Here is a 22,931-nt window from a genome sequence, read left to right on the forward strand (position 1 = left end):
GAATGCTACACCAGCATACTGTTTCCCATTTGATTAGCGAGATGCCTTTGGGCAGAACTTCAAGGCAATAGTCTTCTCCTGCTGTTTGTTTCCCAGCAAATAATACAAAGTGGCATGATGTCTCCAAACATGAAGAGTTCAAGTAGCAATCATGCCTAACAGACATTGATAGACTTATCATCCATGAATTTGTCTACTCCTTCAAAGTCTTCTAAGCTAGTGATTATCACTGCATCAGGGGGCAGAGAATTCATCAATTAATTATGTACTATGTGAAGTACTACGGTCTGTCCTGAACTGTAATTCAACTGTGTTGATCCACCTTATTGTGGATGAACAGGCTGATCTGGCATACATCATTGAGACCTGGGTGGGGGAACTGCATAGGCTTGACCTGATATAGCTTTGCCCACCTGGGCACTTGGTGCAACACCAACCCAGACTAAAGGGGCAGGGTGAGGCATTGCCATAGTTCATAGAAAGTCATTCTATTCCACGAAAGAGCTAGTCTAGAGGGCCCATATCTAACACAGGGCTATGGAGACAGGCTGGGGATGCTGCCCAACACACTTCCTGATTGGCCTGGCTGAGGTTGTTTCTGGTGTTGTGTTGGAGACTTCAACATCCATGCCTGGGCTGCTTCAGGGCCAGTTGAGGACCTTGTGGCCTCTATGGCAACTATGGGATTGTCCCAGATAGTCACTGGCTTAACACACAGAGCAAGGCATACTCTGGATTTTGGTTTTGCCTCTAGTGGAGAGAGGAGTGGTCTGGATATGGGGTGGTGGTGGTCATCATCCTGTTGTCATGGTCAGACCACTTCCTGGTAAAGTTAGGATTTGGGGCAACAACCCAGGGATGGGGAACGGATGCAGATGGTCCACCCCCAGAGACTAATGGAACCTGGCAGATTCCTGAACGCTCGGGGTGGCAGTGGATTTCCTGGTGAATAGAACTAGTGATCCTGTTGAGGCCCTTATCTTGTGGGATGGAGAGATGAGGAGGACTGTTGACCACTCCTGAGGGTCCTCACCAATGCTTCAGGGCCCACACTGTACTTCAGTTTACTAAGGTATTGCAGGCAATGAGATAGGCTGGGAGACAAATGGAGTGCAGATAGCAGAAAGCTCACTCCGAAACTGACCAAACATTTAAATACTTTTTCCGAGGTGGGAAAAATGGATCAGTAAAAGCAGCAGATGGTGGACAAAGAATGACCTAGAACTGAGATCAGCCTGTTAGGTTGACAGAATGCTTTCAAATCGGCACTGGTCAATGTGGTGTTACTCTTGTGCCTGGTCTGGAAGCTCCAGCTGGTGCAAAATGCTGCAGCTGGACTGTTGATGGGGACAGACTGCTGCCAGCATGTAACTCCAGTGCTTAAAGGCTTGCACTGGCTGCCCACATGTTACCAGCCCAGGTTCAATGTTCCTGTATTAATCTACAAGGCCCTTAACATCTTGGGTCCAGGATATCTTAAAGACCACCTGATTCCTTATATCCCAGCCTGATCGCTGAGATATCTGGAGGAGTCTCTGTTGGTAGTTCCCCATGCCTCAGATGCATGGCTTGTAACAACCAGAAGCTGTGCTTTCAATGTACTGGGCCCAAGCCTGTGGAACTCCCATCTGAGATTAGACTGGCACCCTCCTTGTTGAACTTCAGGCGTATGACTAAAACGTCTGTTCCAGCAGATGTTTTAAGGTAGTGTTTGGTTTTATTATTATTTTGTTTATTCATTATGACATTTATATTCTCCCTTTGCTCCAATGAGCTCAAGGTGGCATACAAGGTTATCCTCCCTTTTCATTTTATCCTCACTTTTTATCCTTACTTGTGAGGTAAGTTAGGCTGAGAGACTGTGACTGGCCCAAGGTCACCCAGCAGGTTGCATGGTTGAGTGGGGATTTTCACCTTGGTCTCCCAGGTCCTAGTCCACACTGGCTCTTAGTCCAATATTTATTGATTTATTGTATTGTTTGTTTTATGTATAGCCTTTTCATTGCACCACTTAAAATGCAAATGATTAAGCAGTATATAAATGTTTTAAATAAATAAAAATAAATATTCTAAATAAATATTGCTGGTAAAGAGCAATGGTACATGTATGGAAAACATCCATTCACTGAAAAACCTACTACAAAAACTAAGTGCCTTGACAAAATATTTTGTGTCTAACTTGAATCATTTAGTTTAGAATAACCAGGACTCCCTCATGTAGTCTGTCTTTTAAATACATATTGATTAGCTAGTTGAGACCGTAATGAATTCAGAAATATTTCAATTACTGCAATCAGAACTCCAGATAAGATGAAGCTACTGTGGGCAGGTGTTTATCTGCCCATGGGAGTGGCGTTCATTCTGTAATGGATGGGGTTGCATTCCCCTGAAGGTACAAGTTCACATTGTGGAGGTTAACCTTGATTCATCTCTGGCCATAATGATGTAAAATGTGAATTTATTTATTTGTTTGATTTATATCCCGCCCTTCCTCCCAGTAGGAGCCCAGGGCGGCAAATAATCCATGTTACTCGAATACTGAGATAGACAGTCTGTTATTGGCTGCCACAAATTTTTAAATTATGCACAATTTTGTAAATCTATCACTAGTTTACATTATTCACTCCAAATTATGTTGTGAATTTGAGATGAAGCCTCCACATTCTATGTAAAGAATCAAATTATATTAACAGCCAGCAATTCTGGGTGCTCACTGGAGAAATTCACAGACTATGGTGGGAACTAATGTTACTCTCCTAGGAGGTAAAACAACAGCAACTGAATGACACTGTGGTCAGCATTCCTCCTACTTTTGAATATAGCAAGAATGGGGAACCGCAGCTAGCTGGGGCTGATGGGAGTTGAAGTCTAACATCTGGAGGCTCCCATCCCTGACATATCGGTTGGTAGGTGGATGGAGGTATACATAGCAAGTAGATCCATATGTTTAAAAGTCTTCTTTCTGACACACATATTTTCTTGCTTCAAAACATCCTTGGTTGTTAAGGCAAAGACTGCAGTACATAGGCTAAAAATATCCATAGAGCAGGGATACATTTGTATTTCTGGGCCATCTCTCTTAATTCACAAGATATAGTATAAGAAATCTAAAAAAGTAGTTTCTTCCAAGAAGCCTACCTTGTTCAGTATTTCTTTGGCTAGCACTAAAAAGGCATCTTCAATGTTTATGTTGTCCTTAGCACTGGTTTCAAAAAAGGGTATTCCATATTCCCAAGCAAGCTGGAAAACAAAAAAGGAGCATGAGTCTGAATTCCAACACTACTGATGATGAGAAAGTGTAATTCATAGCAAAATCAACTCACAGAGTAAAATCAATGGACCTTATTTCAAAATCACAGGGTTGGAATGAAAATATATCCTTAGATATCTCTGGCCCAAATAACCTATTATCTCCCGTTCTGCCATTATAGGATACTAACTTCTAAACAGCTGTTAAAATGGGATATTTAGATAGTAGTGTAATGTTGTTTTTCACTTTAACTTTACTGGGAGTTCTGGTTAAATGTTTTTTTAACTTAAGCAAAAGTCTCCTTCATTAACCAGGTTCAAACCAATACTACCCGCAGGTTTTCACTCTCAAAATACTGCACAGCCAGCAAACATTCTTCCTTAAAAATTATAGTATAAAACAGCAACATATGGTCGAGTACACACTTTGCATGCAGAAGGTCATGGGTTCTCCCTGATGTATTAAGTTAAGGATCAGTTAACAGGTGATATGAAAGACCTCTGCAAGCTGTTGTCTAGATTGACAAGCAGTCTGAACTAGTGATAAGCCAGCTTTTTATTTCCTGAATATTGATTGGGTTTATTTATATACCACCTTTGCAAAGCAAGCTGTGCCCAAAGCAGTTTAGAACAAACATGCAAAATATCAAAATACAAATCATTGGGATAGGGGAGAGAAATAGGTTTACAAACATAATAAATTCAAATAGGGCAAAACCAACAATTTAACAAATATAAAATAAATGCAATGTTACCAAATAAATATTCTAGATTTACATATGTAAGTTCAAAAAAAGAAAAAGAAAAGAAAGCTAACAGAGCTCCAGGTGCTTGTCTTGCTGCAGTCAGCAGCCTGCCTTAAATACAGTTCAGATGGCAGGGGGTCCTCTCACCAGGCTAGAACCTACAGCTGGGTCCATTGTCTCTACTCCAGAGGAGACCAACAGCAGCAAAAGGAGAAAAGCTGGGGAGGGTGATGATGGTAAGCCCTCTGCCCCAGCTTCCTGGAAATGTCAGTGGCTAGTGCGGATCTTATTGAAGGAAATATTCTTATTTTGAATCCATTGTTTTATTTGTATAAAAGAATTTTAAAGTTATAAACAAGACTTGTCCAACATTTTCATGTGGCTTTACATTCTAAAATAAAATGGTTGCCACTGTCCCAACAGTGAGACTCCAGCACTGAGTCACCGTGTCACATAGGCTTGGATACCTGGGTCCTTGCACCCTGGCAGAGGCCACTGGGACCAATGCCTTGCCAACTCCCTTTGTCTGCTGCCACTTGGGCCCTCTGGCAGTGCTGCTCAAGCCACAAGCCTCCCCCTCACGAGTAACCCATCTCCTCTTCCACATTGCTCAACTTCTGACCCATTATAGTGCTACTGCTGGGTAAGCCTGCTCTGGAGTGCAAGACTAATGGCTACAACAGCACTGCCAGGGGGCCCAAGCATTAGCTGGAAACAGCCCAGTTGGTGCTGGAGGTGGGGAAGACCACCAAGGGCAGACTGCCTCCTCCAAATCCTACAGCCAGGCCTAAACCCATACACATCTGAAATGTTGCATTTTATTCATCAACATAACACACCACAGCTCTTATCCTGTCCTCTATTGTAAGTAATGGGTTTTGCAGTGTTTTACCAGTAGAATCCCACAAGGTGATAATAAAATTTCCAACCCAGAATTTGTATAACGTTTCTAATATTAACTTTTAGGTAATCCAAAAGACAGGTATTAATGGTATTTCATATCCAACAATGTAATTGATTCTCATTTTACAGCAATATACATCCAAATATATAGATATTTGTTTACAGTTCTACTATACACACACAAAATCTGGTACCTCTCTGTTACAACATCCAACAGCTGGCAAAAGCTGTTTTTATCTGGTCAGGTGCAATACCATTGATATAGTAGTTTGCAGATATTTTCATTCAACAGCCATGTTCAGACATAAAATTAAGCCATGGTTTAGTTTCATGTGAATGACCCTTGCCTCTTCCTGGGCTCATGTGTTTTCCCCTCTCTTCCTACCACATGGACAGTAGTGGAGTTTGCAAGCTTTCACTTCTGCTTTTAGTAAACCACAGGTTGTCATTTCGTAAGAACATAAGAACATAAGAAGAGCCTGCTGGATCAGGCCAGTGGCCCATCTAGTCCAGCATCCTGTTCTCACAGTGGCCAACCAGGTGCCTGGGGGAAGCCCGCAAGCAGGACCCGAGTGCAAGAACACTCTTCCCTCCTGAGGCTTCCAGCAACTGGTTTTCAGAAGCATGCTGCCTCTGACTAGGGTGGCAGAGCACAGCCATCACAGCTAGTAGCCATTGATAGCCCTGTCCTCCATGAATTTGTCTAATCTTCTTTTAAAGCCATCCAAGCTGGTGGCCATTACTGCATCTTGCGGGAGCAAGGAACTAGGAACTGGAACTAGGAACTGTGGCTAACATTAACTATGGTTAGTTAAATAGGCCAGCTTCATATACCATAGTTTACACAAACCATTAAACCACAGTTTGTCAATTCAGACAACACACAACACAAAAAACTCTGATTAACCAAAAGGAGAAATGAAAGCTTCTGTTAGAGGAAAGGAAAGGAGGCAGTCCAGAAGACTAATTTAATGTTGTGTTGCAAAGCATCCAAATTTTGTCTACTAGGATCAGCTATTTTTAAAAAGCAAAACAACATTTTAAAAAAAACATATTTCAGTAGGGAATGGAGAATTTATACCTCAGTTGTGAAACATAAAGTCCTTTGAATTGATCATACTTTCAGATGTATTTTGCTCTGATTTTCTTGAAGTTCCAACTGGAATGAATGGGAGCTGCACAAGAGTTCACAGAAGAGTGCAAAAGATCTCCAAGGACATTTTACCTTTACACCTCACAAAAAAAGATGGAGGAGAGGATAACCAAATAAAAAACCACTACACTTTACAAATGAGATTCATTCCACACAGAAATATTCCCAATAAAATGACTTGGAGCTTCATTTTTCAACAATTGCAAGTCTTTACCCACAACAATTTTCAGAAAATTAAATATCCTCCTACAGCTTCACATTTCAATTTGGGGGTGGGTGGGTTTAAAATGGCAAAGATTTAAAGTTAAAACTGCATATTATTTCTAACATACTACAAGTGTTTCATTCCAATCTTAGGTTACAGTTGGTATGCAATAAACAGTGAATGTTTGGTTCATAGATAAAATATCACCAATGAATGGACTCTACAAAGCTTTAAACAAGTTTGCAATGACATTTCTCAGACATGCTTTTCAAACACGTGTGGCTTCATGCTCCCTATGGAGATCTTATGAAGGAGGAAAGAAAGGTCAAATAAATCAAGAAAGAAAAGAACCTGCATGCCTTTTTGAATATCAAATTTAATCATTCCTCCTGAATTTAGTGTGGCTCCCTAGAAGTCTTTCCTCCAGGTTAGTGTGTAGGGGGAAGCAGGCATACAATTTATAGCTATTTTGAGCACCTGTAATTACTAGTTTCTATACTTGATTGCATGGAGCAAATGAAAAGGATTGAATTATTCGTGCCAATAGGAGTAAGCCATGGGAAAACAAACCTTTTAATGAATCACATTAGGAAGATTTCTACAATCTCATCCACAGAAAAGCTTGGATGCTAACTACCAACATTCTGGCATGGTAAGTATGAAAATCTGAGGTTTGGGGTATTGTGTGGTTATAAAAAGGAGGCTTATAAAGATTTGCTACTGAAAAATCTTACATAGGACTGTAACCTGGTTAAAGAATTTTTTAAATGAATGAATTATAGGTTTAATCAACTGACAAATCAATTAAATCTGAAGACATTTGTATATGGGTAAACAATATTTCTAAAACAAGAATCACACTTTCCTTGTTTTTAGATAATGCACAGATGCATTATAGTAAGCATAACATTAGAGCAGGAATGGCCTCTAGGCTGAATCTGGTCTGCAGCATTTTTCCATCCAGCCCACAACCAGCCCCACTGCCCCTGCCCACCTGCCGGCTTCCAATGCTTCTCTCCCCCCCAATACCTTTCCTGATGGTACAGCAAATGAACCATGCTCTGTTGGAACGTGGCACCTCAAGGTGCCACAAGGACCATGAAACAGCCCCTCCTGAAACTTCCTCCACCCCTCCCCTCCCCTCTATTGGGAAAGGTGAGACGGAAAAGAGTGGGAGGTGCTGTTCTAAGCTGCTCAGGGCACTTTAAGGTGGCCCCAAATAAAGCAGCTTCCCCTGCCCCCCCCTTCCATGTGTGAGAGCTTGGGATGGTTTGAAGCAGCAGGCTCCTGACTGAGCATGATCTAGGAGCGAATGTTTGCGGACAGAGAGAGAGATCTGTGTGTGATGTGACAATGCACGTATGTGAAGAGAGACTGCGTGTGTTGTGGTGATCTTCAAAGAAAGAGACATACACATAAAGGGGGTGGTGGTTCTGGCCCTACCTCTCACCAGCCCCAAAAACACTACCCAAGAGGGAATGCGGTTCTAAGCAGAACCCTTCCCCCCTCAGTTAGAAGCATTCCTTCCTACGATGAGAAAAGGGGGAGTGGAGCACCTGGTAAGACAACGCTTGACATCTGTAGTTTTTAAAAATATGTACTTGTATTAATATGTATATTCAAAGAAATAATTGCTGCCTGAATAATTGGTGGGATCCTTTAAGTCAATTAAAAGTTTTTAAATTGATTAATCTAATTGATGTTACAGTGCAGCACTAATATGAAGGATATTATTTGTTAATCTATGTTAATATCTCAAGACACATAGGGTTATATCCAACAAAGCCATTCCATTTGTTCAAGGACTTTCACTTGTGCAATGGAACTTCTCCTCCCTCTCCTACTCCTACCTTCCCCAATTAGTTCTGGGGAGTTCCCTCAATCCTCCAAAGCAGATTTGAGGGGGCATGCAGGGGAAGGCTATTTTGCAAGAGGAAGTCCTTGCATGAATGGGACAACATTTGAGCAAGAGAGAAGAATGACCACCCCCAAGACTTTTTGGTGCAGCGCTCCATCTTTCAAATCACTCCCCCAAAGAGGCTCACCTCCTGGTGCCATTCTCTTTCAGTGCCAGGGAAAGAAGAATCCTTTTTTTTATTTGTCTCTTAAATTTTTGGTTTAAATATATTTTAAAACAAAATAAAACCAGAGCTAAGCAAGGATAAAACCCCTTTTTGTTGTTCTGCTCCTTTTAATGTTGTTCTAGTTTTAGCTGTTTTTTAAAAAAATTCTTTGTTTTTACTGTTAGCTACTATTGAGAACCCTTTGATGTTGAAGAACAGCGCCCAAATGGCCCAATATAAATAAATAAAACAACTGTATGAAAAGAAAAAAGTGTTACCAACAGTAATAAAAAATCAGGTTTGTGTAAAGGCAAACAGTATTTTAAAGCATGTTGCCAATATAAAATGCCACATAAAGGTTAATAAAGATGTAATTGTAATATTAAAATCAGAAATAATACTAATATAAAACAGACAGTATATAAATTGAAATAGATAATTACAGAAAGAAAGGGATGAGTAATCAAAAATATTTTTAAAACTAGAAAATGTTGCCTGGGCATTTCTGGCTGAAAAACAACATTTTTCTCTAGCCTTTGATATTTCTGCCACCCACACAGCATATGTCAGAACATCTCTTATTTTTAATTAAGGGAATATGGAAGGCTTTTTTAGAGCCTAGACTTGGAGCTTGCATGATGCTTTATGAAAAGAAACATGTTGCAAACTTGGATAAGTTCACGTTCAGTGTTGTATAAGAAAGGGAAACCATAGACATAAACTAGGGGTCTCCAACCTGGTGCCAGCAGGCACCAGTGTACCCACCAGCACTTCCTATGGCACCCGCAAAAGGTCTAAGGAAATATTCCCTCCAAATTCCATATTTGAGACACTTTTTCCTGTTCACTTCCTATTTGCACTAGCTCAGCCTCTTCTACAATAACACCCCCCCTTAAACATGCCCATATTTCCATGGGTGCCAGTACTGAATGCCCACCCTCCCAGTTATTCTGAACACAGGAGACATACAAAGAACTTCTCTCTGTAAATGAGTGTGGTAGTGGCTGATGTCGTTGCCTTTTCCCCATTGGTGAGGGGGCACATCTGTACCATGTTGTGGTTGTCTCCTTTTCTACTTTTTTAAACATGGGAGCCATTTTGCAACACCCCCATGGCAACTGTTTTATGCTGTGCTGTGCTATGCCATGCCAATGTCATGCCAAGCCATTTAGTGATATGCCACATGCTGATAGTAGCCATTTTGTGACTGGCACCCATGGCACTGTCTCAAAATTTCAAATGTTCCTACTAGCCCAAAAAGGTTGGCAATCCCTGACATAAACCACCAAGGATCTCTTGCCTCTGGTTCATCTGACTACATTTCATTTTTTTAGGATCAACACCTAGGGAAGTGTATCAGATTATATAGCATCCAAAATGGATGTAAGTGTGATATCTTTCTGCACACCTGGCTATGTTCCACCTGGTTACTTTTCTGGCATCACTAAAAGGCAGCGACACCTCAAAGGTCAACAAGAAGAGATTTAGTTCTAGTGGATGTCCAAAGCTTTTTCAATCAAGTATTACTGATCACGAACTCTCCTTCAGGGGAAGGAGGGAATAACCACAGCAAAATAAATAAATAGAACAGGACGTCAGCTCTATAATGTAATGCAGGGGTGGAGACTTTTCTTCAGCCTGAGGACCACATGCCTTTCTAGGGGACACTTGGCAGGAGTAAGTGGGTCCAGTAGCAAAAGTAAGCAGAGCGTTGAATTTTACCTTTGTACAGTATGCTAACTTCACAATCACAAATTCATCTCTATCCTCCATCCAGGCAAGTCAGAAGCATTATCAGAGTTCAAGGACATATTCTACTCTGGCAAAAACACTCAAGGAGGGTGCAAATCAGGGCTTGTGAAGGATATGGCTCAGGACAATGTGTGGCCTGAGGAGAATTCAGAGGACTAGAAAGAGAGGCTTGAAGGGCCTTCTTCCTCTCTCCACCCCACTTCTGTAACAAAAATCTAGGCACTTTTAGGAACATAAGAAGCTGCATTATACAGAGTCAGACCACTGATCTCTCTAGCTCAGTACTGTCTACACTGACTGGCAGTGGCTCTCCAGGGTTTCAGGCGGGAGCCTTTTTCTCAGCCCTACCTGAAGATGCCGGTGATTGAACTTGGGACCTTTGGCATGCAAAGCAGGTTCTCTACCACTAAGCTACAGCCCTTCCCCTATTTCAATTGCTTTCTTTTTTTATTTTGTAAATATTTCCCATTCACTTCTCCCTGCATACTGCTGCACCTCTGAAAAGTCTCTCCAGAGGGTCATTGTGGGAGGGGGCTCCTGAACAGTGTGGTATAGAGCACAGATTGCTGAGGTAAGAGAAATCATCCACAATTTTGTTCAGGAGGACCCCAAACCCTCCAAAGAGGGGGGGTTTTAATGGGGGGGAGTGCAGATGGCTACAGGGTGGGTATATGTGTGAGTGGAGACAGGAAACTTTCCCCTTTGTGAACTTCATTAAGTTAACTTATCTTAGGAACCAAGCTAATATGTTTTGTGGTTATATTAACCAATTAATATGCATCATTGTTCAGGTAATATTAAGTATGAATGGGCAATTTGATTCAAATCAATTATTTTTAAAAATGGTCTCTTTTCTAAGTGATTTCAATAGCAATTTAAATCACTTAATCAGAACTAAGGTTTCGTTGTGCCCACAAAAGCCCAGGGAAGACATGATTCTCTCTTCAGAGTCCTCTAGGGATACAGTGCTTTTGCTTAATGTTTGCCGTTATAAATGTCAAAATGTTACTCATTTATTAATAGAATGAATACTAGAGGATTGATTCTTGGTAAAACTGGAGCAAGTGGATACCATTACCTCTTTTGCTCCCTAGGAAAATTTCACCAAATGGAGAGAAAGCAGAATTATCTCTCCTATTGTGATAAAGGAATGGAAGAACAATTCAGAGTACAAAGGAAATCTAGATAGAGTCCACTCAGTGAGAGGTAGTAATTGACTGTTCCATTAATAAAAAGTTACTCGGTTAGTCATACAATTGAAAAAGGCACTGAACTATTCAGAAACCAGGAAATGTGATACCACAACACTGCCCTCTTGTGAATATTCATCATGATAGCTTTTAAGTGCATAATCACAATTGTTTTTAAAGTAACAGTTTGCCCAAAATCCATAAGGAGCCTATATTTACTTGTATAGATTAACTCTGTGTTTTCAGTGAATTCTAGATATATAGGGATACAAGGAATGCAAAAAAATACATTTTTCTTAAACCAGAAATCTTTTATAAAGATTCCACTTGAAAGATCTGTAGCATGTACAGTGTCTTTCCTACTACGTTCAGCCTGTGCCTTACAGTAAAGACCCAATCACAAGTATTGAAATATTGTGTGCATGGTGCTAGTTCACAGTACACTAGTCCATACAGTAAACCACAAAACCTGGAAGAAAAAAAGGTTACATTGCAAACATAAGGTATAATTCCCCTAAGAAATTGCATAGTGGAGGGCAGGCATATGAGGCTGTCTTCAGGGGGTGCGGCAAGGGGGTGCTTGCCCCCTGGAATTCTAAATGTAATGGTGGATGGAGCAGTTTGCCAATGACTTGCAGTAACAATTCATAGACCACCACCACCCTTAGAAATATTTCTGTGGACACTCTTGTGAGCATACTGTTGCTCCACCATGTGAAGGCCTAAGCTTACTGAAGCTCACAACTTCTCCCTCCTACCTTCCTGACACTTCTAAATCCCCACCAAAAAACCCACTTCTACCACTGTTGCATGATCCCAGTTGGTGTATGAACCTTAGAGAGGATGACTTGGGGTGGGGGATATACTACTTCTCCTACCCCGTGGACTGCAGTTCTCCAATTACAGCACGAGATGGGGATTTTCTGTGTTCTTTTAAACAATGTTCCATATTTTATTCCGCACAGTACAAAGATGAGCTCCTCAGCATTTCTTAGTATACTCAGATTATTCACCAGTTATGAACAGCATCCACAGCTTGGATCCTGCCAGGACTCCCACTCTCAGCAGCAGCCTAGGCTCTGACTCTAGAGGCACAGGTGCTGAGAAGCAACCCAGGCACTAGCATCATGACCAGGCTCAAGGCCGAGAAAAAGCACACTCGATTAGGTATCCTTGAGCCAGGAACCTCTAAATCAATCCTCTATGCGCCCTTGGATTTTGCACCTCTCCCTTCCCAAGAAATCTACTTCCTCTATACCAGGGACCCATGTCAGCATATTAGCCTGCTAGGGCAATCTATCTTGGAGGGAATCTGAGAGAAGTGCTAGACTTCTAGTCACAGGTATCTCCCTTTAAGGCCTTCTGTTCCTCAAGGAAGCAGAGGAGTCCTGGGGGAATAATCTGGTCTTCATGTCCCAAAAGGCCTCAGTCTAAGACTTTATTGGAGCAACTTCCTCACTTGGATCTTTCCATGGCGCTGAAACTACTGGACAGCTTTGCTCCACTGTCCTCCATGGACCTCTTGTTAAAGGAGCTGCATTCATGGAACAGGGCTTTCCCACCTCCCCCTTCCCTCCGTACCCCCCCATCTACTCCTAAGGATTGTTGGACTGTTTAGAACAGAACAACAAGAGATATGGGGCTGCATCAGGAAAGGGAGACTGGCAAAAATCACATCCCACAGCCTTTTGATCCAATCCCATTAGTTTTGCACTTTTATGATGGTTGTATCACACTTTTATCGTGGTTGTACCATGTGTTTCAGATTCTTATAATGTAGAGCTATTAAATGGTTGAAAGACATTTTCATATCATATTTTATTGTGGTTACTCATGAAGAGTACAATGTGTACAGGCCAGTCAACACTGACTTGATTCTGATGTTTGGTTACATGTTGTCCATTTGAAGCCTCTTTGATATTTATTGATGTTAATGCTTCCAGCTGGCATACAAATGTCAAAGACTAACCAAAGCCTTACTGGTAATCACCAGTTTTTCTTAATAATACCCATCCTTGACACACAGTGCATTACACACTTAATCAGTTACATTATTGGGTAGGAGGAGTTTTTGTGAACTATCTTATGACTGGTATTTAATTAGCATAATATGAGAAACGTAACTCATGATTTACAACTTCAAAACATTTTGCAAATATCCTCTCTTCAAGAAATTGCACAAATGGGATTTGAAGAAATCCAATATTTATATAAATGAAGAATTATATAAGCACCACAATTTTCATTCTGTAAATTTAAAAATTTGTACCCTTCCAGACTTATCTCCAATATTGGCATCATTGCTAAATCATTACACCTACTCTAATGGTGTAAATGTTAATGTAATATCAGTGCTTATTATGTTCTTGCAAAAGACTACTGGTCTAAGTGAATTAAGTATTGTATTATGTTTTAACCATTGCTTATACATATATATTCTAAAAATAGATCACACTTTTTGTAAGTATTGGGTTGTATTCAACGAAGTCCTAATAAGAGTAGGCCCACTAAAATTAATGGACCTAAGTTAGTCATGTTTATTAATTTTAATGTTTATTAATTTTAATAAGGTGCTGGTATTGACCTACAAAGCCCTACACGGTGTGGGCCCGCAATACCTGATGGAACGCCTCTCCCGCTATGAACCTACCCGTGCACTTCGTTCGACATCTAAGCCCCTCCTCCGAGTACCAAGTCATCGAGAAGCTCGGAGGGTAATGACAAGATCCAGGGCCTTCTCTGTGGTGGCCCCCGAATTGTGGAACAGTCTCCCCGAGGAGTTACGCCTGGCGCCTACGTTGTTATCCTTTCGGCGCCAGGCTAAAACCTTCCTATTCTCCCAGGCATTTTAAATGCATTTTAAATACATTTTAAATATATTTAATATATTTTTATGTATTTCAATGTGGTAATTGCTCTTGTTGTTTTTGATATTGTTTAGTGCATCTGTATTTTATATCGAGTGATTTTGCTGATTTATTGTATTATTGTACTATTGTATGTTGTACACCGCCCAGGGAGCCATTGGTTATGGGCGGTTTATAAATGAAACTAAATAAATAAATAAATAAATAAAAATACTCTGAGTAGGACTAGCATTGAATACTACCTATTATAATTGAAAAATGTTGAGTTTTAGAGTAGCTTCCAATCGTTTTTTGCAGTTAGCCAAACAATGTTGTAAAGACATAACTGGTATGGTTCTTTTTCACACCCTGCTTTTCTACTGAAACAAAGTACTTTTCTGTAGCAATTAATAATTTTAAAATGGCAATTCATGATCATGTTGCAGTATGTATGTATATAGTTTTTACCCAAAAGTTCTTAAGAGGTGAAACAATTCAGTTGATAAAATCCTTACCTTTTCTCCTCTGTTTTTTGGAATTACACGTTCTGCCTCCTTATCACACTTGTTACCCAACAGTATTATCTCTACGTTTTCATCTGCTTTCTATAAACAAGTGAAACAAAATGAGTGTCACTAAACTGAAATACAAAACATACTATCTAGCTCTTCTCCCATTGAAGAACGTTTCCCTCTAACATAAAAAATGGAGTCTGAAGCAAGTCGCATCATCATCATCTTCAACACTAATGGATTAGAAAGGGGCATAAGATGTTGTCTGGAGGTCTCAACCTGGTGCAGAGTTCTAACTGTGGCATTGCATCAGCATCAGGACCTTTGCACAAATCCTATACATTTTTGGAGAACTGGAGAGGTGCCAAGGCAGAAACTCACTAGCTATAATCCATAATCACAATTTTAAAATGGATGATGTGTAACTAGGGGAAAACTACAAAGCTTTAGCAACCAGCTCAATGGAACTGAAAGTTACTTCTCCGGAAATCAGATTCTTTCAACATACATTGTTCAGTACAGTACAGACAAGTAATTACGCAAAACAGCACTGCCACAGGCATCCCTGCCCAATGCATATAGCTACATATACAGACAAGATCAGCACCCTAAAGATGTAACCCGTTAGCATAGAGCTTCTTAGACCACAGCCATCCAACAGCAGAATATACATCTCCAAACATATAGGGTTGTATGCAACTATGTTGTACCCAGAGGAGACCAATGGGAAGTGATGAACCTAAATTAGTCATGCTCATTCATTTCAATGGGTTTACTTTGAGTAGGACTAATAGTGGATACACATTGGGAGAGTGCATTCCCAAGTCCGGGCATGTTCCAATGGAGGGCCTATAGGTCAGTGATATAGCACCTCTTTTTTCAGAAGGTCCCAGGTTCAGTTCCTGCCACCTTCAATCACAAGGATCACGTAGCAGGTGATGCAAGAGACTCTCCCAGTCAAAGCAGATAATACCAGGCTAGATCAACAAATAGAACAGTGCCTTGTGGCAGTTTGTTCTTCAGACCTTTCACTTCCCGCTTTTTGGTTGGGCAAAAGAAATAACTGTCTTCTTAGTGAATGTGTGTGTGTATATTCATTCTTCACAGCATGTTGATTTGTTGCTTCAAAAAGGAATTATACAAGCTCCTATAGTGCCTGCAAGCCACAAAATCTACTAATAAAGCACCTGCCCACACATGCAAGATCCCCATTTAGGAGATTTTACGTAAAATGGGGATATAGTACATCGCATTGTCATTTCCTTTTGTCCAGGGTCTACTGAAAAAGGCCTTGACAGAGCAATGTGAGCAAAAATCAATGTTAGAAGAGAAGTGATTGCTCCAATCCATCATAAAACAAGACCACAGTCCTATGCACATATACTATGAGGTAAGTCCCACTGAATCTGGCCAGCCTTTCTTTTAAGGAAACATGCACAGGACTGGGCACAAGTCCTTAAGCTTCTGTTTGGAGAAGTACTCATGAAAGAGGAGTCCCTAGCTCCTACAGGTAGAAACTAGCCTACCTCTAGCAAACTCTTCACAAGGCTATTATTTTCAACTTACAATTAGATTTCCATTTCAGTTAGATTCAGTTCTGCTGCTTTCTGACAGCTCACAGGTCAAAGCAGGAAGGAACTGCAGCAACAATTTTCTCAAGAACTGAGGGTAAATCCAGGGGAACAGTAGCATAGAATGTGGGCATATAACGGATAGCACTCTAACATGAAAGCAACTGATACATCTGTGGATACTTAAATTGTAAGAAATATGTTCTGAAACAGAACCTGAGTTTTGCAAATGTGAGTATATTTTAAAGTTTGTGATACTTAATAGGCAGGATCCAGAGAACCATGAATGATGCTCTGTTAAAGGAATGGAGCTTTTCCATTCTGTCCCCTAAATTGCAGTTGCCAGCACCTTCTGAAAAGTCAATCCTGATAGTATGGGATGTAGCATAGTGGGCTGCCAACGGAGTGCAAGCATAAGTTTCTTTTTGTGCAAAGCTTCAATAGACCCAATCCATTAAACGACTTAATGGAACCAATGGTCTTCTTCCATTGCAAGAGAACAAATATCAATATAGTTAACATGAACATCAGAACTTCAAATTCTTGGCAGAGAAGTGGAATAATTTTCAGAATGGAGTGCAAGTCATGTTGAGGTAACTTGTTTTGCATCAGTGAAGCTACAAAAATAACTTTGCATAAAACACCAGCCTATGAAAAAAAAGCCCACAGCACTACACAGATGTACAAAATGTGTAGATAGGCACAAAGCAGCAAGATCTTTATTAATGAAAAGCCAGTAGAGTTGTGATTCTTAACCTGCATGCCCACTCACAATGATGTTGTTATTATATTATTTATTAAATTTATATCCCACCCTTCCCCCCAGTAGGAGCCCAAGGTGGCAAACAAAAACATTCTAAAACATCATAAAAACAGATTTTAAAATATATTAAAACAAATCATCTTTTAAAAACACCTTTTAAAAAAAGCTTTAAAATGTTTTTAAAAGCAATTCCAACACAGACGCAGACTGAGATAATGTCTCTACTTAAAAGGCTTGTTGAAAGAGGAAGGCCTTCAGTAGGCACCAAAAAGATAACAGAGATGGCACCAGTCTGATATTTAAGGGGAGGGAATTCCAAAGGGTAAGTGCCACGACACTAAAGGTCCACTTCCTATGTTGTGCAGAACAGACTTCCTGATAAAATGGTATCTGCAGAAGGCCCTCACCTGCAGAGCATAGTGGTCGACTGGGTATTTAAGAGGTAAGACAGTCTTTCAGGTATCCTGCTCCCAAGTTGTATAGGGCTTTGTACACCAAAACCAGAACCCCCAGTAGCATAGAATGCACTCTTAATTAAAGCAACTGATACATCTGTGGATACCTAAATTGTAAGAAATATGTTCTGAAACAGAACCTGAGTTTTGCAAATGTGAGCATATTTTAAATAGCTACTGGGCTGAGTTCAAGGTTCTGGTTTTGGTGTACAAACCCCTATACAACTTGGGAGCAGGATACCTGAAAGACTGTCTTACCCCTTAAATACTCAGTCGATCACTATGCTCTGCAGGTGAGGGCCTCCTGCAGATACCATCTTATCAGGAAATCTCTTCTGCACAACATAGGAAGTGGACCTTTAGTTAAGGGTTACTGGTTCATCTTAATCCACCCAACTAATCTCATTTCATTTCAACTGCCGTTGATGTTCAGGACAATGCAGTGTCTAAAATGAAGTAAGCTCATTGTAAGGGTGCGAAGTCCAAGCCTAAAATAATGAATCAATCTAACCTGGATTAAGAGACCAAAATGCTGGTTGTTCCAATAGGCAGTGGAGCTTTACTCATTAAGATCAGTGGTTCATCTACATAAAACTATATTCAAAATTCCTAAAACAGCATATAATAAATAGACTAGGTTACCTAATTTATTTATTTCTGGGTTTAATTAGAAAAGAAACATGCTTCTTAAAAACATTCAACGAGTCTAGTATTTAAAGACATAGAAGAAAATAATCAGTTTATGAGAAAATGAAATACAAGATTTTTTTAAAAAAAGGAATATTTTTCCTGCATTATGAAAGCTATGTTTTGTATTTGCCTGAGTAGTTCTTTCAAATTAATTTTTTAAATCATAAAAGGGCAAAAAAGGACAGTGATCAACAAATCATTTTTTTAAAGCATTTATGCATATTGCTTCAACTAAAATCTTAAAACGGTGATCGGATTCTCTTATAATTTAGTGTTTGCAAAATTCAAATTATTAATATTAGTTTAAGAAATCTATGACCAGTTACTTACATTAGCTGCCTCTGGTCATCCAAGCCAAGGACAAGAAGTTCCTTCACTAGGGGAAAAATTGAGACTGATTTTACAGCTCTGAAGATTAACAACAGTCAGCTCATAGTCTGGATTCTTTGTGGTCTTCAGCCACAAGGAGGAGCAGTTCAATAACATGAACACTGGTACACAAAAGTAATTGATTATGTATAGAGGTTCAAGCAAGTGATATCTTGCACTGGATCAGCCAAAAAGCTGATACTAAGGGCCAAATTATATGTGACATTTTAAAAAAATACAAACAGCATTAGCTGGGTGTGTATGTGTGTGATAACTAATCAGATACTGCAGGCAGGGTGGGAGAAACGTAACCCTTTCCTTCACTATGTAGTCCTGAGGAAAATCCCTACTTCTGAAAGGGCTATTTGCACTGGGAACAAATATCTCATTAGTGCCAGAGGAGGATTTCACCCTCCCAATGCAAATAGCATCTCCATGCAGAGGGATTTTGCTGAGTGACACAACATAGATTTCCTCTCTGTCAGCTACACTCTTGCTAATTATTAACCCCCTCCCAGCCTGATGTTATTTACATTTTAAAAAATCTGCATATCAAATGCAAAGACACCTTAACCATCCCTTCTGGTTTGGCACTTACTGGTATAACAATCCTGTAAGGCTACATGTCAAACACTCAGCTTGGTATTCTCATATGTGAGGTCCTGAAAAGTGTAAGCAAATTTCCTGGAATGCTTTTGTGTCTTATAAAATGATCACCTACACCAAGTTATTCCTCATCTTTATAGATTAATATTTGACTTCGGAGCCACTTTAAGCAATGAACATGTAGAAAGGTGACCTAAAAGTAGTAGTAGTAGCAGCAGCAGCAGCAGCAGCAGCAGCAGCAGAGTTTATTTATATACCACCTTTCAGCTACAATCTAATTAGTTAATTATAAATACAAATACCTATGGGGGAAAAGGACTATATCAATTATACATTCTCATATAATAAATACATACAATCCAGAGGCCTCCCGAGGACCAAAGGATGCCAGTTGTTCCTTGAGCCTCTTGCCAACGCCAGTCCGCAGAGGGATTCTAGCATCTCTTAAACTCATGCTTTGTCTCACTGGGCCCTTAGGGTGTAATGTGGCCTTCTATTATATGTTATATTATATTTATAGTGTGGTATTAATTATTGTATTGTTGTAATATTTGCTATTTGATTTTTTGGGTTTTTTTATTATGGCTGTATTATTTTGTTTGAAATTGTTTTGCAATTGTTTGCTCTTGTTATGTTATTTCAATTATTGTGTTTTTTCTTGTTGTAAATCGCTTTGAGTTCTACTGTTGAAAAAAAGGGACTAACAAATGCCAGTAATAAATAAATAATAATTAATAAATTAAATAAAAAAATATTTTGAATCAATTCTCCTGCAGTAAACATGCTGACTGTCTCCAAATTTGCTGAGTTCAGCATTATAAGCACAGAGTATTAAATTGTCCTTCATCTGAAAGGTAAGAACGATTTAAATATTAAAGTCCTAGTATATCTCAACCTGCCTTGAAAATTAGCATGTTTTTCCACAACAGAATTTGCAAGCCTAGCACATTATTAGTATAACTGGCATACAAACATTTATATGATTATTTAATATTGCACTTACTGGTTAATACTGACAGATTTACAAAAATTCTGGCTGTGCCACAGAGACATTGACAGCTAACAGATTAATTATATTCAAAATAAAATATATAAAGTGCTAGGATGGGAATTACTAGACTGGGGAGCCTAATTTTGTGACTCTCCAGATGTTGTTGGAATCTAGCTTCTATCAGTCTCAGCCAGCATGGCCAATGGTCAGGGATGATGGGTTAGCCACCCTTGTTCTAGACTAAAGAAAGAGGCAAGAATATTCTGCATATTATTAGTACTGGCAATGAAAGCAGATTATATATTCAAAACAAGGCCAACACCTGACTATCAATAAGAGTCAAACCACACAGGGTTAAATCCCATCCCATCAAGGTTATGAGGCTAAGGGGGGAAAGTTCCCACTGATGCCAATAGGAACTTGTTTTTTTACTAAGTTTTATAGCCATGCTCAGGGGGATTTTCAGGAGGGCTCACTGCTGGGGAGGGCAAAAATAACTTTGCCCTCCCACCATGCTGTGTTTCTGATATCAGTTGGACCCTTCCACAGATGCAATCAAAAAGAAAAAGAAGAAACATTATGTGTATGTTGTGCAGATTGATCCTGATAAGTTATGCAAAGGTTGCAACCTTTAAACTTCTTATCAGACTAGGTTCAGGGTACCTGGGAGTGCCTTTCTCCCAAGTACACTAAATTCATTAAAAGGGGCCCTGTTCCAAATGCCTCCTCGTCTGACTAACAGGAACTTTTCAATGATGGCACTGGAACAATTATGGCACCCCTACCCCACTACAGTACACCTGCACCAGAGAAGCTTGATGTGCTACCTGTCTTATGTTTTAGACATCATCATCATCATTATTAGCATTAGCACTTATTGTCCACCCTTCACTCAGAGGTCCCAGGGTGGGTTACAATTACTATCTAAAACACCATGCAGGATGTGTGGACTGTGCCCCTGCACTATTCTGACGTTAGCATCTATGTATTTAGATGTGGGATGGGTCAAGGTATTTTCCAGGAGAGGAAATTTTATTTGAATTGTACTGCTGTTCTTCCATTTTATTTATTTATTAATTGTGCTTTTATACCGCCCTTTAGCAATAAGCTCTCAGGGCGGTGTACAACAATAAAAACAGGTTAAAATACAAGTGAGTATAAATAAAATGCACTATAAAACATATGTGAAAACAAGATTGCAACAAAAAAAATTAAAATTAACATTTTATGCTGAAGTATTCTGTTTTCTTGTAATATGATCTGTTTTTAAATATATATTCTGTATTTTCTTATATTTGTTTAATTGTGGTGGCCTATGACTTTGAACAATAAAGATTTCTTCACTCACAATTACCTTAAAATACAGTATTAAAAAAAGTTAAAAAGAACCAGAATCATAAAATATACTAACACTTCTTTATTTTAGCAAAAACAGGGCAAAGCAATGCCTGTTTTAAATGTAATATTTAAACCTTAGAATTCACTCCTCCTATGGACAATTTGTAGTTATTGTATTTATGTGTATAGCACCATTAGCATACATGGTGCTTTAAAAACACAACAGGATAGGTCCCCACCTGAAAGAGCTTACAGTCTAAAATGTGATTACAGTAGGGCCCCGCTTTACAGCACTTCGCTTTACAGAGTTCTGCTAATGCAGCGGTTGTTAGTTGCAGAAAGGCCCCGGTCTTGCAGTGCTTGTTCCGCTTTTACGGCTTTTTTTGCCATCGGGCACCATTTTGGTCAATGTTAGTCAATGGGTTCCGCTTTACAGCGGTTTTCGCTTTACAGCGGGGGTCTGGAACGGAACCCACTGTATGAGGGGGGCCCTACTGTATCTTTAAAAATAGTTTGCTTGTCTGTGTTCAACACTCATTTTAAGTTTAGTGTTCTAAACTTTTTCTATTATAATATATTTTACAATTGTTTTATTCACAAATTGTAAGCCACCCTGAGTGAGGGCTCTGTTCAGTCATTTTTTTTTATCCTGTTATATATGTAAAACACTCACCCATAGACAAAGACACACTAAACCAATCCCGTTCCGTGCCCGGGACCTACCGGGCAGAGGGACGAGCTTGCGGCCGCTGTCGATGTCCCGGCCGCCATCTTGGAAGGGATGCGTGCGCACGCGGCGCGCTGGCGCGCCGTCGTGTGACGCGGCAGGGAGGCGGGGCGGCTGAAGGCTATTTAAGGCCGCCCCGCCTGCTTCCCGCCATCCAATTCAAATTTCGGCGGCCGCAGCAGCAGCAGCTTCGGCTCGGCGCGGCGCGGCTTTTTCCTTTTTTTTTTTTTTTTCTTTCTCGGCGGCAGCTTCGGCGCGGCTCCTTTTGGTCAGCAGCAGCTTCGGCGCGGTGCGGCTTCTTTGCCGGCGCACGTGGGCCTCCGGAGGCTTCCTGAGGCCAGGGTGGCTGGGCGGCAGCGAGCCCCCCCCCAGCCTCATTGGGAGACAGGGAGGCAGCGGCGGCTGGCACCAAGGCCTATGCGGCGAGGATCCTGGGGCAGTCACTACGAGGCGGCAGCGCAGGATCGGATCCAGCAGCGGCGAGGACCACAGGCTAGGCGGCCTTTGGCCGGCAACTTTTAAATTTAATTATTAATTTTAATTAACGCCGGGGTAGGTGGGGCACGACCCCAACCATCAATCCTTACCACGTGCAGGGCAATTAGGCTCCCCTCCAGGATAATTGGGTGCCGGGAGGGGGTATTGAATAAGCAGGCGGGCTCCTTCACAACGTCTTGAAATCACGTCATTTTGTAAGCGGGGCCCCTATCTCCCTCTAGTATGCCACCTAAGAAAGGACAAGGGGGGCCAAAAGGGAAAGGAAAGACCCCCAGAGCAGGGGGGAGATGCCCACCCCCAGCGG

At 40.5% G+C, this 22,931-nt stretch overlaps 1 protein-coding gene across 2 annotated transcripts in view; it reads right to left on the minus strand.

Annotated features, from left to right (window-relative positions):
• The window catches only part of LOC133370975 (ras-related protein Rab-10-like), a 48,823-nt gene that overhangs the window by 1,289 nt on the left and 24,603 nt on the right, over positions 1–22,931 (minus strand). The window contains exons 4-6 of one of the 2 annotated variants that reach the window (XM_061597997.1): positions 14,623–14,712; positions 5,980–6,123; positions 3,157–3,240 (exon numbers count right to left, since the gene is read on the minus strand). In XM_061597997.1, coding sequence (XP_061453981.1) covers positions 6,013–6,123; positions 14,623–14,712 — 201 coding nt within the window. In that variant the 3' untranslated portion in view covers positions 3,157–3,240; positions 5,980–6,012. Of the gene's footprint in view, positions 1–3,138; positions 3,241–5,979; positions 6,124–14,622; positions 14,713–22,931 lie in introns of those variants that run through there. The other variant, XM_061597989.1, reaches the window with a different exon arrangement.

This window comes from Rhineura floridana, chromosome 1, assembly GCF_030035675.1.
Source record: "Rhineura floridana isolate rRhiFlo1 chromosome 1, rRhiFlo1.hap2, whole genome shotgun sequence".
In the NCBI taxonomy this organism is placed as follows: Eukaryota; Metazoa; Chordata; class Lepidosauria; order Squamata; family Rhineuridae; genus Rhineura; species Rhineura floridana.